This window comes from Ovis aries, chromosome 7, assembly GCF_016772045.2.
Source record: "Ovis aries strain OAR_USU_Benz2616 breed Rambouillet chromosome 7, ARS-UI_Ramb_v3.0, whole genome shotgun sequence".
Classification (NCBI taxonomy): domain Eukaryota; kingdom Metazoa; phylum Chordata; class Mammalia; order Artiodactyla; family Bovidae; genus Ovis; species Ovis aries.
In genome coordinates, this window is record NC_056060.1 from 28561630 (window position 1) to 28575601 (window position 13972).

Below are 13972 nucleotides of genomic sequence, written 5' to 3' on the forward strand. Positions count from 1 at the left end.
TTAGTATACATATAAAAAACTTCTGGTTAAGCTGCCTATGTATTTGAAAGCTCATTTTATGACTTTTTGGGTATAGATATTTTAAATATATGCTGGTGTAAATGTTAACTATGACTCTACTCAGTTCCTACTTAATTTTTTTTAATTCTCTCAGTTTTTCTGTTATAACTTCAGTGTTTCTCAAACTGTGGTCCTTAGCCAGAATATCTGAGAAGCTAAATAAAAATATCCTGGATATCACACTGTATTAAAAGAAAGTCTCTGGGGACAGAGCTTGAGAATTTTCCTTTTCAACAATTTTCCTAATATGATTATTGTGTGTTGAAAATTGTTTATGTATGCTGTGAGGCCTCCAGTTCATATTTCTCAAATTTATTAGCTAGGCCTCAATAATTCATACGTTATTTCTACTACTTTTAAAGGCAGTTTTCACGAAGAGCCTGGCGATTTTATCTTATGACAAATATGCACTTAAGCACGATCATTACTCCGTTATTCAAGTTCTGGAGAGTCTAAAACGAAGACAACTTTGCAACATCATGCATATGTCCTATGTTTCATAAGGAACCGTGAAATATACTCATTTTGAATGGACTCAAGTGGTTTATCAGCTTATAATGAGCATAAACTTTTCTTCATACACATTTAAAAGTTTCAACACTGTGATTTATACCTAAAATATGCAAATAGCATTAGTACAAAGAAAACAAATAGAGTTATATAAAAATCTTCATTATTTTATGTTCAGTCCATTTAAAATTACTAGTAAACAAAGTAAGTATTAAAATTTTATTTTTATTCATTTTATTTGGCTATTTCTCATTAATTTTCACACTCCCAAAATTAACCCTAACAAAAGCAAAAACATACCTCTAAACTGAAGTCACAGAATTTTTAACTTAAACTCCTACTTTGAAATCAATTCTATAACAAAATGTATTTTTGGAAATTTAAACAGAAAATATGCTTTTCTTTATTCCTTGATTAATATGCATATTAAAAGTAAGTTAAAAAACTGCATCTGTTACCACTGGGTAGCTAGACTACTTAGTTATATTTCTATAGTAATGAAAAAAATGAAAAAATAAAAAAGAGAGTCTAGAAACTTTGTCAATAACAAAAAAGGAGAAGAAAAAAATTTTAACAGTAGCAACACTGGCCTTCCATTGAATGAGTCATCAAGTAAAGTTATTTAGCAAAGAAAACTGAAGACAATAGGAGACAAAACATTTAACATCCACAAATACAGCTATGGCAACAGCATATATTTTAATCTACTCAAAAAAAAAATTTTCAAGAAAGGATCTCCAGAACCCATCCCAGTTTCTAAATAAAGAGTATATTCCAATAAAGTATGATTTAAATATCTTTAATCTCTTATACCTGATACAAGAAGAAATAGCCCGCAGTTTCACAAGTGTATGAAGCATCTCCTGGAACCCCTAGACTCTTCTGCAATCGTTTGACTTCTTCTAAAAGTTCTATTCTTCGAGCTAGGACATAATTAACTCTTCCATACCTAAAAATTTCAATTAAGTAAAAAAGCAAAATTATATTATGAAGACACTTGCAAGGAAACTGTCAGCAAAATATTTAAGAAAATCATAACAGAAATAATAAATAGGCAAAAAAAATAAAAGGTAGAAAACATAGTTTATATTTACTAAGTTGCACTGGTATAAAATAACTCAAGTGGTAGTTCTTTAGTTATTTTATACCAAAGCTACTTAAAATCTACCAATGGATCAAGGATGATATGCAAATGTGTTGGTGGTCTGTGAGAAAGGAAAATTAACTATATTATTAAACACCTTTAGTTCAGCTATCTTTTCTTTTTTCTTCATAAAAAGACCGTCACAAAGAAGAAAACACTATAGTACATTCAAGTGCTAGTTCGTCTCAAAACAAGCCAGAATACAGTTTACAAACTGGCGACTCTGAATACCACTATCATAAAAGGAGGTTAGCTCTAAAACTTTTGAAATGTAATTTCAAAATTTATTTGCTTATTCTTTGGCATTGAACACAGCTTGGCATCTGGACCAAATAGGTTCATAAATATTTGCTGAATGTGTGAGAAAATTGAAATTTGGAGAGTACCTGGCCCAACGATAGGTAGTTAAGAAAAAAAAAGTGGAACCAGAACTAGATCCCAAAGCCTGTGCAAATTCTTTCCACCATAACAAAGTGCCTGCTACGATTCCTCACCACCAAAAAAAAAAAAAGCAGCAGCAGCAGTATACAATGGAATCCTATGTAATATTTGCTCAAGTATTCTGTAAATCTAAAACTATATTAAAAAGTCTCAATTAATTTTAAAAAGGGAGAGCAATGTACAGGAATACTGCGTTTTATTAGGCTTCACTTTACTGTACTTTGCAGATACTGCGTTTTTTACAAATTGAAGGTTTGTATCAACACTGCATTTAACAAGTCTATCACTGTCATTTTTCTCCAACAGCATTTGCTGTCTGTATCAAATTTTGGAGATTATTGAACTATTTCAAACATTTTCATTATTATTATATTTGTTATCTGCGTTTTGTGATCTCTGATATCACTGTAACCACTTTGGGGTGCCACGAATCATGCCCATGTAAGATGGCAAACTTAACTGATGAATGAGCCTGTTCTGACTATGTATTATGCTCCATCAATTGGTTATTCCCCCATCTTTTTAATTATGACAAAGAGAAAAATGAAATAATCGCACAATCAAATAAACATACACATTACTAATAAAGCCTGGAGCTTGACTTACCCTTCAGAAAGCAAAAAGAATTATTCCCCAAGAAATTGGTAGCACTAGAAATCACTTTAAAAATTCTACTTCTTTTCTATTATAATATTCTCTAAAAACTATAAATTATACTGTAATACACTTATAATTACAGTACTTAGCATTTCATCAGCCTGTATACATTCAATGAAATCTGGATTAGCAGATTTTTAGAGTTGTGTCCACTTGTCTAAGTTAGGTTCAACAAGAAGAAATACCCATGGGAAGAATTCAGAAGCATTACCAGCTGTTCAAAAATTAAGAATCCAGAGCCCCAAGTAACTTAAGGTGTGTTGATCTTGCCCTCTGACTTTTTAGAAGCTAAAAAATATATGGTAAGCTCTTTAATACAAGAACTCTAAATAAATGCAATGTAATAATTTAATACTTTTAGTTCTTTTGATGTCTATAATCAATTTAGTAATGATTACAAAAGTAATGTTCAATAGTCAAAGGCTGTATTAATTATGTATGCTGTTAATTATGTCTATGTCAGAAATCAAGCTTTAAAAACTAGTTTAATTATAAATGAAATAATCTGTTTTTTATATAGCAACTTTGAAGGAAAAACCAAAATACTAATAGCAGAAGAAATTTGACTTGTAAAATTTTAGTCACTTTATGTCACATTAACATAAAGTCCAGCTAAACTGGCAATAAATTCCTGAAATAATACTTACAACCCCAAAGCTTACACAATCACTAATCTCCAATTGCATTTTGTTAAGTGAATCTACCTAATTGGTGCCCGGATTAAATGAAATTAAATGTCTAGATGAAATGTAAAAAGGAATTGTGTAAAGTTGTATAGTTTTGGTTTGGCAATGTTGACTTCAGTAAACAGAAAGCAAATGGAAATCCGCAATTTAAAAAAGATGAACAAGATAATTCTTTTCACTGAAATAACCACATGTTTGACAGGAAAAATGACATAAACATGTAGAACTGGAACAGAGGGAAATTATGACTGGACTTTGGGGCAACCTAGTATACCTGTGATGGAGAGGGCAATGGCACCCCACTCCAGTACTCTTGCCTGGAAAATCCCATGGACGGAGGAGCCTGGCGGGCCACAGTCTATGGGGTCGCTAAGAGTTGGACACGACTGAGCGACTTCACTTTCACTTTTCACTCTCATGCACTGGAAAGGAAATGGTAACCCATTCCAGTGTTCTTGCCTTGAGAATCCCAGGGACAGGGGAGCCTGGTGGGCAGCCGTCTATGGGGTCGCACAGAGTCGGACATGACTGAAGCGATTTAGCAGCAGCAGCAGCAGCAGCAGCAGCAGTATACCTATGTAGGTTAGGCTAAAACCCTTCAGAATTCAGTTGGATTATTCACTGCTCTCTTTCCTGTTGTTTTTTTTTTTTTTTTTTTTTTTTTTATTTTCATTTTTTTATTTTTAAATTTTAAAATCTTTAATTCTTACATGCATTCCCAAACATGAACCCCCCTCCCACCTCCCTCCCCATAACATCTTTCTGGGTCATCCCCATGCACCAGCCCCAAGCATGCTGCATCCTGCGTCAGACATAGACTGGCGATTCAATTCACATGATGGTATACATGTTAGAATGTCATTCTCCCAAATCATCCCACCCTCTCCCTCTCCCTCTGAGTCCAAAAGTCCGTTATACACATCTGTGTCTCTTTCCCTGTCTTGCATGTTTTTTTCTTTATTAAAGAAAAAGAGAAGGTTAAAAACTTTTTGGATACTGTTTCAAAACTCATCCTAATTTGCTCACCTGCTGAAATCTTTCTCTGTCTCCAGCTCTTCTTCTCCATGACCAAGACGCAGGAGGTGGCGCTCGTCAATGTCTAAAGCCATGATTTTCTCAAACAACTGGTTCAGGGCCTGAAGAATAAAAAAAAGAATGAGTGAGTTTTAAAGAATCAGTAGGCTCCTTTAAAAGTAACAAAAACTAACAATCACAGGGTAGAAACGAATGAGTATTGCCCAGTCAGATCAGAAGGAAACATATTAGGCCATTTATAATTTAAATGAAATAGTGTTTTTATTGATATGTGATAATGCAATATATGTATGTGTAGTCAAATAATAACTGGAAATCATAAAAAGTCATCTATCTATTACATCTCTGATAATTTATGAAAAGAGAAGGCTTTGGCTCAGTTTCTATTTCCCTCAAGTAGTAATACTTACTAAAATAATTAACAATCACATCAAATTTCACTTTACTCAATAAAATCTCTATGAGTTGCAGAAAACTGGAAGGGTTTTGTGGTTGGAGAAGGTCTCCCAGGAGGTGTGCTGGTAGAAGGTATCAAGAGAACCTCGGAGAGGAACCCAAAGTGCAGCATTCAAATCTCAGGCTGAATCTAAGTCAGCTCTTGACACAATAAGGAGCAGAGCACTAATTGCAAACTGTTCTGATGAAAGACAGTTACCCATGAAAGGTTCATCTTTGGGGCTTCCTGAAATCCTAGTACTTATTATCTGAACATCTGTAGTCACAAGGTTTTGTAGAAAGGCAAACATTTCATTGCATTTAAAGATATACTAATAAAATTGACATTTAAAAATCAGCCCCCACTCAAATATTTCTCTGAATTTACCACTAGTCTAGCCCTGACCATGAAGTCAATATCCAGTATTGTAAACATCCAAGCTATAAAGTATCCAGCTATCTTTTACTACCAAAATTCTAGCAATTAGAGCTCAGAAACTGATGAGATAAACAAAATTTTCTGAAAAAATAATTCACACTATCCAAACTCTTAATATTCTCCATCTAAAACTTGAGATACAATAGATCATGGCATTACTCACTATTTAAACCTTCCCTATCTAAACTTATGAACCACATAGATTTAGAGGGCAAAAAATACTCGCACATGGCAATCTCAGAAAAAACTGTAAGATTTCATCATGAATTAAAGTGATGTTGGAGAATGGCTCAAATCACATATTTAAATCAAGATCTGGTATACAAACTCTGAAAAATAAACAATTTGCATTAAAGAGGATGATTAGATTATCAGAGGATCAAAGACATCTTTGGCCATTTTTGCAAAATAACATCATCTCTACAACAGTGCTACACAAGTCAGTCGTAAGTAGAGGAATCTACAGAAAGTCATTATTGAGTTATGACAAAATTTGTTTGAAAAAAAGACCAGTATGTTAAAACAACACATGAATAATATCTTACTCGTTCTAAGAAGTTGAAAATAGGTAGAATTATTACAGACTAAATTTCATTAAACAGAAGACAGGAGAAGTCTTTACATAGTTGGCTTCTTTTATCAAGATAAAGCCTCGGTTACCCTCTCCCCTGCACAATTTTAGTACACCATGCCAGTTACTTACAAACATTAAAGATAAGAAAACAGAGTGAATGAATTGGATAGACAGTTAATAGCTTTAAAATTATGGGATTAAAAGTTGATGAATAACAGAATAAATAACACTGAGCATTCTAAAAACACCGTGCTTCTTCACAGACCAGTTTTTTAAAAAAAAAACTAGTGAACCGAAAGCACTATTTTTAATACGTATTCAGAGAAAACAAGTACCTTTGGCACAGACTACTGTGCAAGTTTCACAACATGTTTCAGAAGATTCTGAGAGTCGCCTGTCACATTTTACATGAGAATTAATACACATTACTTGTTCTTCCTTATTTCTATGACAGCTTTAGAATATACACCCTGGCACACATATAGATGTAAAGATCATTTTTCAACCATTATTTACAAGAAAGGAGTGTGTTTTTCTTGTTTTAGTTATTTATAAAGTGTCAGTTGCTCAGTCGTGTCCAACTCTGTCACTCCATGGACAGCAGCCTGCCAGGCTTGTCTGTCCGTGGGATTCTCCAGGCAAGAATATCGGAGTGGGTTGCCATTCCTTTCTCCAGGGGATCTTCCTGAACCTGGGTCTCCCACATTGCAGGCAAATTCTTTACCAGCTCAGATTCTTTACCATCTGAGCCATAAGGAAGCCTCAGCTATTTATTCATGTTTTATGTATTGGACCAGCAACCAAAACAGACTATCCATGTAATATACATATTCATATGTATACTTCATAAGAACTTAAAATTCAATCAGTGTCAATATGATATAGGTTCAGTCTTTTAGGAATATCCATTCTAGTAGCAGAAAAATACTATTAGTAAGGGGTAATGCTTTTAAAGAAAAAGGTCTAGCTAAGAATGGTCTCCCTGGTGGCTCAGAGGTTAAAGCGTCTGCCTGGAATGCAGGAGACCAGGGTTCGATCCCTGGGTTGGGAAGATTCCCTGGAGAAGGAAATGGCAACCCACTCCAGTACTCTTGCCTGGAGAATCCCATGGAGGGAGGAGCCTGGTAGGCTACAGTCCATGGGGTCACAAAGAGTCGGACACGACTGAGCAACTTCACTCACTCAAGAATGGAAGACGAGGGAAAAAGTCAATTACCACGTATCCAAATATTCCTCTCAGCTTTTCCACATGTGGACTGCCTCTATTAGAATGGTCTGGTCATGACCAGTGATAATCCAAGATTAGCTCAACAACAAACACTATGCTCATCAGCCTTTGCTGGTATGCTGTGTGTCCATAATCAGGTTATCGGATATGCAGAAATCTACACTGCGCTTCCATGCATCTCCTGTTCCATACATGCACATCCACTTCACACAAGCATGTACACACATGAGCACACATGTACAAACACGTTCCCTTTTTCTTACCTGATTGGAATGAGTAACAATCAGAGTCCTCTGCTCTGGGAAATTGTGGTAGATGTTGGATATAATTTGAACTGCCACATCTGTTTTTCCTGTACCTGGTGGGCCCACAACCTAAAAAGCAGATGAACATATAGCAAACTACTGAATTACCACAATGTTATAAAAAGAAAATTTTAAACCTGAAAGATGAAACAAGTTAAAAGATTTGCTGGGTAAGTTCAATGCAACACGGAAAAGGTAAGAGTTAGTGTACTTAAAGATGAATCAATAGAAATCAGCCATCCTGAATAAAAAGCAGAAAAAAAGATTCATGCCTTCATGAATTTATGGGACAATATTAAAAGGTCTGATATCCTTGAAGTTCTAGAGAGGGGGAAAAGTATACAGTGTAGAGAAGTATTTAAAGAAATAATGGCTGGAAATTTCTCAAATCTGGCAAAAGACATAAATCAACAGATTCAAGAAGCTCACTGAAGCATAAACAGAATAATACCAAAGAAATCTAAGACCAGACATATAATAATTAAACAGTTGGAATCTAAAGACAAAAAAAAATCTTAATAGTAACTAGAGAAAAATGATATACTACATATAGCAACAAGACATTTCAGATGACTGTGCACTTCTCGTCAGAATCACGAAAACCAAAAGGAAGTGGAGTCACATTTTTAAAGGGCTGAAAAGAAAACTATCAATGAAAATTCTATGTCCAGGGAAAAATATTTTAAAGAATGAAAATGAATTAGAGATACTCTCAGATGAAGGAATACAAAGGTAATTCATTGTTAGCTGATCTGTTCTTCAAATTGGTAAAAGAAATTCTCAGACAAGGGAAACAACACCAGGGAATTCCATGGTGGTCCAGTGTTTAGGACTCTGCGCTTCTACTACTGGGGGCCTGGGTTAATCCCTGGTCGGGGAAGTAAGATCCTACATGCTGCACAGCAAAAAAAAAGGAAATGATACCAGAGGATACTTGAGATATCAGGAATAAAGGATAAATGGTAAATGTAATAGACTATTCTTCTCCTCTGGAGTTCTTTAAAATATGTTTGATGTCTGTAATAAAAAACTTTAATATTGTGTTAGTATTTTCAATGGATTTGCAGGTACAATATATGACAACTACAACATAAAATGGGAAGGTAAAGGGACTTATATGGAAGCAAGGATCCTCCACTCAATTTAAGAGACAAAATACTGATTATAAGTAGGCTGTGAAAAGGTAAGTATGTATATTATAATTCTCTAGAGTAGCCATTAAGAAAAATTATACAAGAGATAAAAACAAAATAGATAAGTAGAAATGAAACACTAAAAACTATCAAAATAACTCAGAAAAGGGCAGGAAAAGGGAAATAGGAGCACACAAAAAGGGAACAATCATAAAAAAGAAATATAAAACGGGAGGCTTAAATCCAAACGCATCAATAAGAACATTAAATGTAAATGGACTGAACACAGCAATTAAAAGCAGAGACTTCAGAATAGAGGGAAAACGCCATATCCAAACATATGGTGTCTACAAGAAACTCACTTCAAATATAACAAGTAGGTTAGAAGTGAAAGGACAGTAAAAGACATGTCATGTAAACACTAATCAAAAGAAAGTTGCACTGGCTATATTAATATCAAAGTAGTCTTTAGAGCAAAGAAAGTCACCAGTGATGAAGACACACATTATACGTGACAGAAGCATCCATTCACCAATGAGACACAACAACCCTGAAAGGGTACGTACATCTCCATAAAACTTTAAAACACATGAAGCAAAAACTGATAGAACTGAAAGGAGAAGCAAATTCACAACTGCAGTTGGAGACTTCAACACTCCTCTCTCAAGGACAGAGAAGTACTGAGCAATGGAAACAACCAAATGGCATACATAGGACACTCCACTCAAGACAAGAGAGCACATATTCAAGTGCACATGGAATATTCACCAACAGATCATGTTCTGGGCCATAAAACAAACCTTAATAAATTAAAAAAATGAAAATTATAGAAAGTATTCAATATGCTCTCTGACCATAATGGAAACCAGTAACTGGAAGACAACTAGAAAACCTCCAAATACCTGGAAATTAAACACACTTCTAAATCAGTGTCAACAGAACTTTTCTGCAAAGAGCCAGCAAATAAACACTTTATGCATTGTGGCAGCATAAAAAGGCTATAGGCAGTACATAAACAAATGGCCATAGCTCAGTTCTAATGAAACATTTGTTATGAACATTGAAATGAGTAGTGTCCAATGACATAAGTTTACAATTACTTATAAACAATTCAATTGGGTTTCTGTGCTTAAAAATGGAATATACTCTGAAAATCTGATGCCTACTTCTAGTCTGAATCCATTTAAGAACTAGTAGAACAGTCATTCTCTTACCATAGTTAGCCCAGGCTGCATTCCAGCACGGATGGCCTCTATCTGTGTATGAGTGAACTGAATTGTATTACTGCAAATAAGAGTTGATAAGAAATTGGTTAAACATAAAGATGCATGATGTTAATAAGAATTTAGACAAGGAGAGGTCTGGACATTTGCTCTGTATTTGTCCCTGGTCTCCCAATCTCTTCTTCCTCCCATCTGAGGCCTTTCTGTGGCTGTGCATGTGCAGCAAAAAGTACATAAAGACATACTCTTTCAACAAATTTTAAATGCACAGTACAGTATTGTTAACTATAAGCACAACGGTGCACACCAGATCACATGACTGACCCAGTCTATTCTGAATGACTTTCTTTACCTCTGCCCCTCCACAGACCAATTAAAACTGAGTGCATCTTGTGGAAAGAAAAGACGACAGTTATTTTTCAATATGATTAGCCCAGATCTTAACTGGAGTGTCAAAGTACTGGTTCCCCATCTAATACCAAACACAATGCCACTTTATTACTCAAGACACACATGCACAAGGGTAGCTGCTAAATGTACCGCACAGTCATGAAGTGAGAACCGCGGGGTCACATTCAGGCAGACTGCTAATATTTTGTTTTCATAGTATCTGAAAATGTTTCCTTTTGAAATATTACAGAATGGTCAAAAATGTCTGAACTATTGAGTCAACTAACAGAAGAAAAGTAAACAGGGTCCAGAAACAGAAGAGTCTTAAAATTTTCAAAGAATCAGAAAAACTTTTAAATATTACTAACCCATGTGAAATAGTACACTATTATCTATTACTATAATTAGCAGAGGCAGTGAAATTACCGTTTGGGTTGGTTGTAAGGATAAGGACCTCTATTAGGAATAACATGAGGTTCAACAATTAAAGTTTTTGCCTCCTCAGTGTCTTCGTCTTCCCCGTCTACATCTTTCCGCTTCTTCCCCTTTCCACTTCTTACTGGAAAAGTTATCCTACAAGACCAAAACCTTTGTTTATTTTCACAATTAACAACAATTTGCCAAGTTCCTGTCTCATGCATGATATTGTACAGAGGACAATCATGAGTAAGAATCAGTTATGGTTTAAAGGAACTTACTCTCTGCACATAAATTTCAAAAAAGTAGATTTAAAAGCACTGAAATGTGGTTAAGGGTGTTTAGATTAAGAAAACAGCCATCTGATTAAGGGAGAATCAAAGAAGAAACATTTATCTAATTTTTTTTCCTATGGGAAATAACTTTTTTTTAACTGGGATAATATTCATATAAAGTCACCATTTTAAAAGGTTCAATTCAATCGGTTTTAGTACATTCACAAGGTTGTACAGTCATCACTACTCTCTAAAGCCAGAATATTTTCATCACTCCAAAGGAAACTCCATGTCAATTAAGCAGTCACTCCGTATTCCAACTCAAACCTAGCCTCTGGCAATCAGTCTACTTTCTGTCTTTATAGCAGACTATTCCGGTCATTTTGTGTAAACGGAATCATACAGTATTTGTTCTCTTCTGTCTAGCTCCTTTCACTTAGCATAATGTTTACAAAAGAAACTTTATATACTTACAGCTATTCACTGTAAAGTGCTTTACACACTGTCCTTCATTTAATCAGAAAAGGCTTTATGGGAAAGATAGTATCTAAAATGAATTTCAAAAGACATTGCAGGAAGAAACAAACAGCCAGTTCTACAGAAGTTTAGGATACAGTAGAGGAAAAAAGGCTAGAGAGAAAGACTGGCACCAGGTTATGACACCTCTGGAATACTGAGCCTTTAAGGCAGAAGTTCTTAGCCTGGGGCCAGGGATACCCCAGGAAGCAACTCCCCATAGGTACCCGGTGGAAAGTCAGTGAAAACTCTTAAGATTAAACTAAAAAGTTAATTCTCCACTTGTACTTTTTCCAGTCTTTGTTCACATTCTGAAAAAAACATTAAAAAGAAGCTAAGAACCAAAGAAGCTAAGAGGTCAGTTTTCAGTCAGACAATAGAATGACTCTAGCAGTAGACATCATATAATGGATTTAAGAAAGAAGACAAGGGGCAGAAAGACACTACCATTACAAAGACTGAAAGTGCTGAGGGTTTAGAGAGGGAGCCATCAGGACTGACATTTGGAAAAAAAAAAAAAATGTATCCTTAAGGCAGAATCTGTAAGACAGAGCAGGAGTTATGGGAATAGAAAGGTTAAAAAATAAAGCTGAGATTTCAAGTTGATTTTGCCATTAACAAGATTAGAGAAGTATGGAGGAAGCCTAGGTTTGAGAATTAAAAAGGGTACATGTTTTTAATATGTATAATTATTATATTTATATTTAATGGTTAACTAAAAGCTATATGTTCTAATTTGCAACTAAGAAAGTAATTAAATCCTTTGCTAACATCCCAGGTATACCTAGTGCTTTGCCACTAATTCATATGATGGAATTCATGAAGCATTCAGTACTTCAGGTACTCTGTTCTTTTACTTAAACTAATCCAAAGCTCCTTTAATTTTGAGTATAACAATATCATTAATATTTAAAATGGTGAAAGCAAATAGGGTCAAAAGAATTTTTTCCTAAAAAGCAAGAGTTCAAAATCACATGGCTCTTTATATTAATTAGGACTTATTTCTTCAGTCAAAGGCTACAAATATATCAATATAATACTCTTCAAACTGATCCCTTGTAAGACAAAGGCTACTTTTACTGTGGTCTTAAAATAGCTACTACACAAAGAATTAGAAATAGAGTCTAATAAAATAAATTTATCCCAGTGATTATATGGGGAAGGTGAAAACTACCCAAACAAAATCTAGAGATGATACTTAAAACTTACTTTAGCTACAGTCCTGATGGCCTCACTCAGAATGACTACAGAAAGCTTGGAAAGGAATATATCCAGTTTTGACTTTACCTGAAAGGGGGTATCTGTAGAGCTGGGTCATCCACAGTTACTTTAACATTATGCCCAGGAAAGCTGGTTTTTAAATGTTCAATGGAGAGAAATGTATCATTGAAATCAAGGGTGGCAATCTGATTGGGCATTTTGGAATAATGTGCACTACTTGGATCCCCATAACCTAAAATGATGTCATGCAGCCAGTCAGGTACCACACAATCAGTATTCATCAGGTTCCGGATAGTCTCCAGCACGGCCTGTCAGTAAGACGACAAAAACCGATTTGTCAAGACCACATCTCAAACATTTGCACTTCAGTGGAATGTAGAGCTGGCTGTACTAATCCAGAATTCCCAAGTGTTTCAAGGCAAGAAGCTATTTTCTGCTGACAGGTGCTTGGCTAGACTGAATCAACAGCTATATTTCCAGCTGATACCATACACTGAGTTAAACAAAAGACCAAACTTAGCAAGAACAGTTTATCCATTAGGAGATCATTTAGACAGAATGTCATAGATGAGTTCACCACTTGACTTCTGTTGGGTAGGATGAAAATCTGATCAGGTCTACACAATAGCAAGAAAATATTATAGAACAAACCCTTGAAAAAAATGTTTCCTCTTAGAAATTACTGGCGTTTCCTCCACCTTATAGCCTATAGTTCCTCATTACTGAGACCACATATAACCAGAAGCACATTAATGTATGCCTTGATTGTGAAACACTACAATTTAGAAATGCTAAAATTAGCACTGCTAGAGATAAGAAATAAAAATAAATGAACAATGATAAAAATGTAATGTCTAAATTTCAGAATGAAACAATTAGGACTACAATAAGAGGTCCCTATAATAGTTAATATATACATTGTCAAAAGTAATTACTAGAAGCCAAGGCAGATTCTTAGACTTTCCAATAATTATTTCAACAAAGTGATCTATGCAACATACAAAAATCAGAAAGTTAGGCAATTAATTTCAAAGAATAACAAAACCAGACATTTTTATATTATAATGCTATACATCCAACAAGATAATGAAATAACAAGGTAGTGTATGTTAATCTCACTTCTATTATCTTATTTTCTTGTACTAATCTCTAAACCTAAAATTCTCTTAGTCTCATCAAAAGACAAAATAAGATTTAGCAAATAAATTTATTTTATATTTAATCTATGTTAAGAATTTAAGAGATTTGTTTAAAATCAAAACAAAAGCAGTGATCACTATTTT

At 34.6% G+C, this 13972-nt stretch overlaps 1 protein-coding gene and 1 non-coding gene across 2 annotated transcripts in view; one reads left to right on the forward strand and one right to left on the reverse strand.

Annotated features, from left to right (window-relative positions):
• The window catches only part of AQR (aquarius intron-binding spliceosomal factor), an 81714-nt gene that overhangs the window by 23108 nt on the left and 44634 nt on the right, over nucleotides 1-13972 (reverse strand). The window contains exons 20-25 of the mRNA XM_027971654.2: nucleotides 12756-12997; nucleotides 10687-10833; nucleotides 9862-9931; nucleotides 7473-7583; nucleotides 4525-4634; nucleotides 1384-1519 (exon numbers count right to left, since the gene is read on the reverse strand). Of these exons, the coding sequence (XP_027827455.2) occupies nucleotides 1384-1519; nucleotides 4525-4634; nucleotides 7473-7583; nucleotides 9862-9931; nucleotides 10687-10833; nucleotides 12756-12997 (816 nt within the window). The remainder of the gene's footprint in view (nucleotides 1-1383; nucleotides 1520-4524; nucleotides 4635-7472; nucleotides 7584-9861; nucleotides 9932-10686; nucleotides 10834-12755; nucleotides 12998-13972) is intronic.
• Nucleotides 6961-7032, forward strand: TRNAS-GGA (transfer RNA serine (anticodon GGA)). Its single transcript has one exon. It is a non-coding gene; the product is annotated as a tRNA-Ser (tRNA).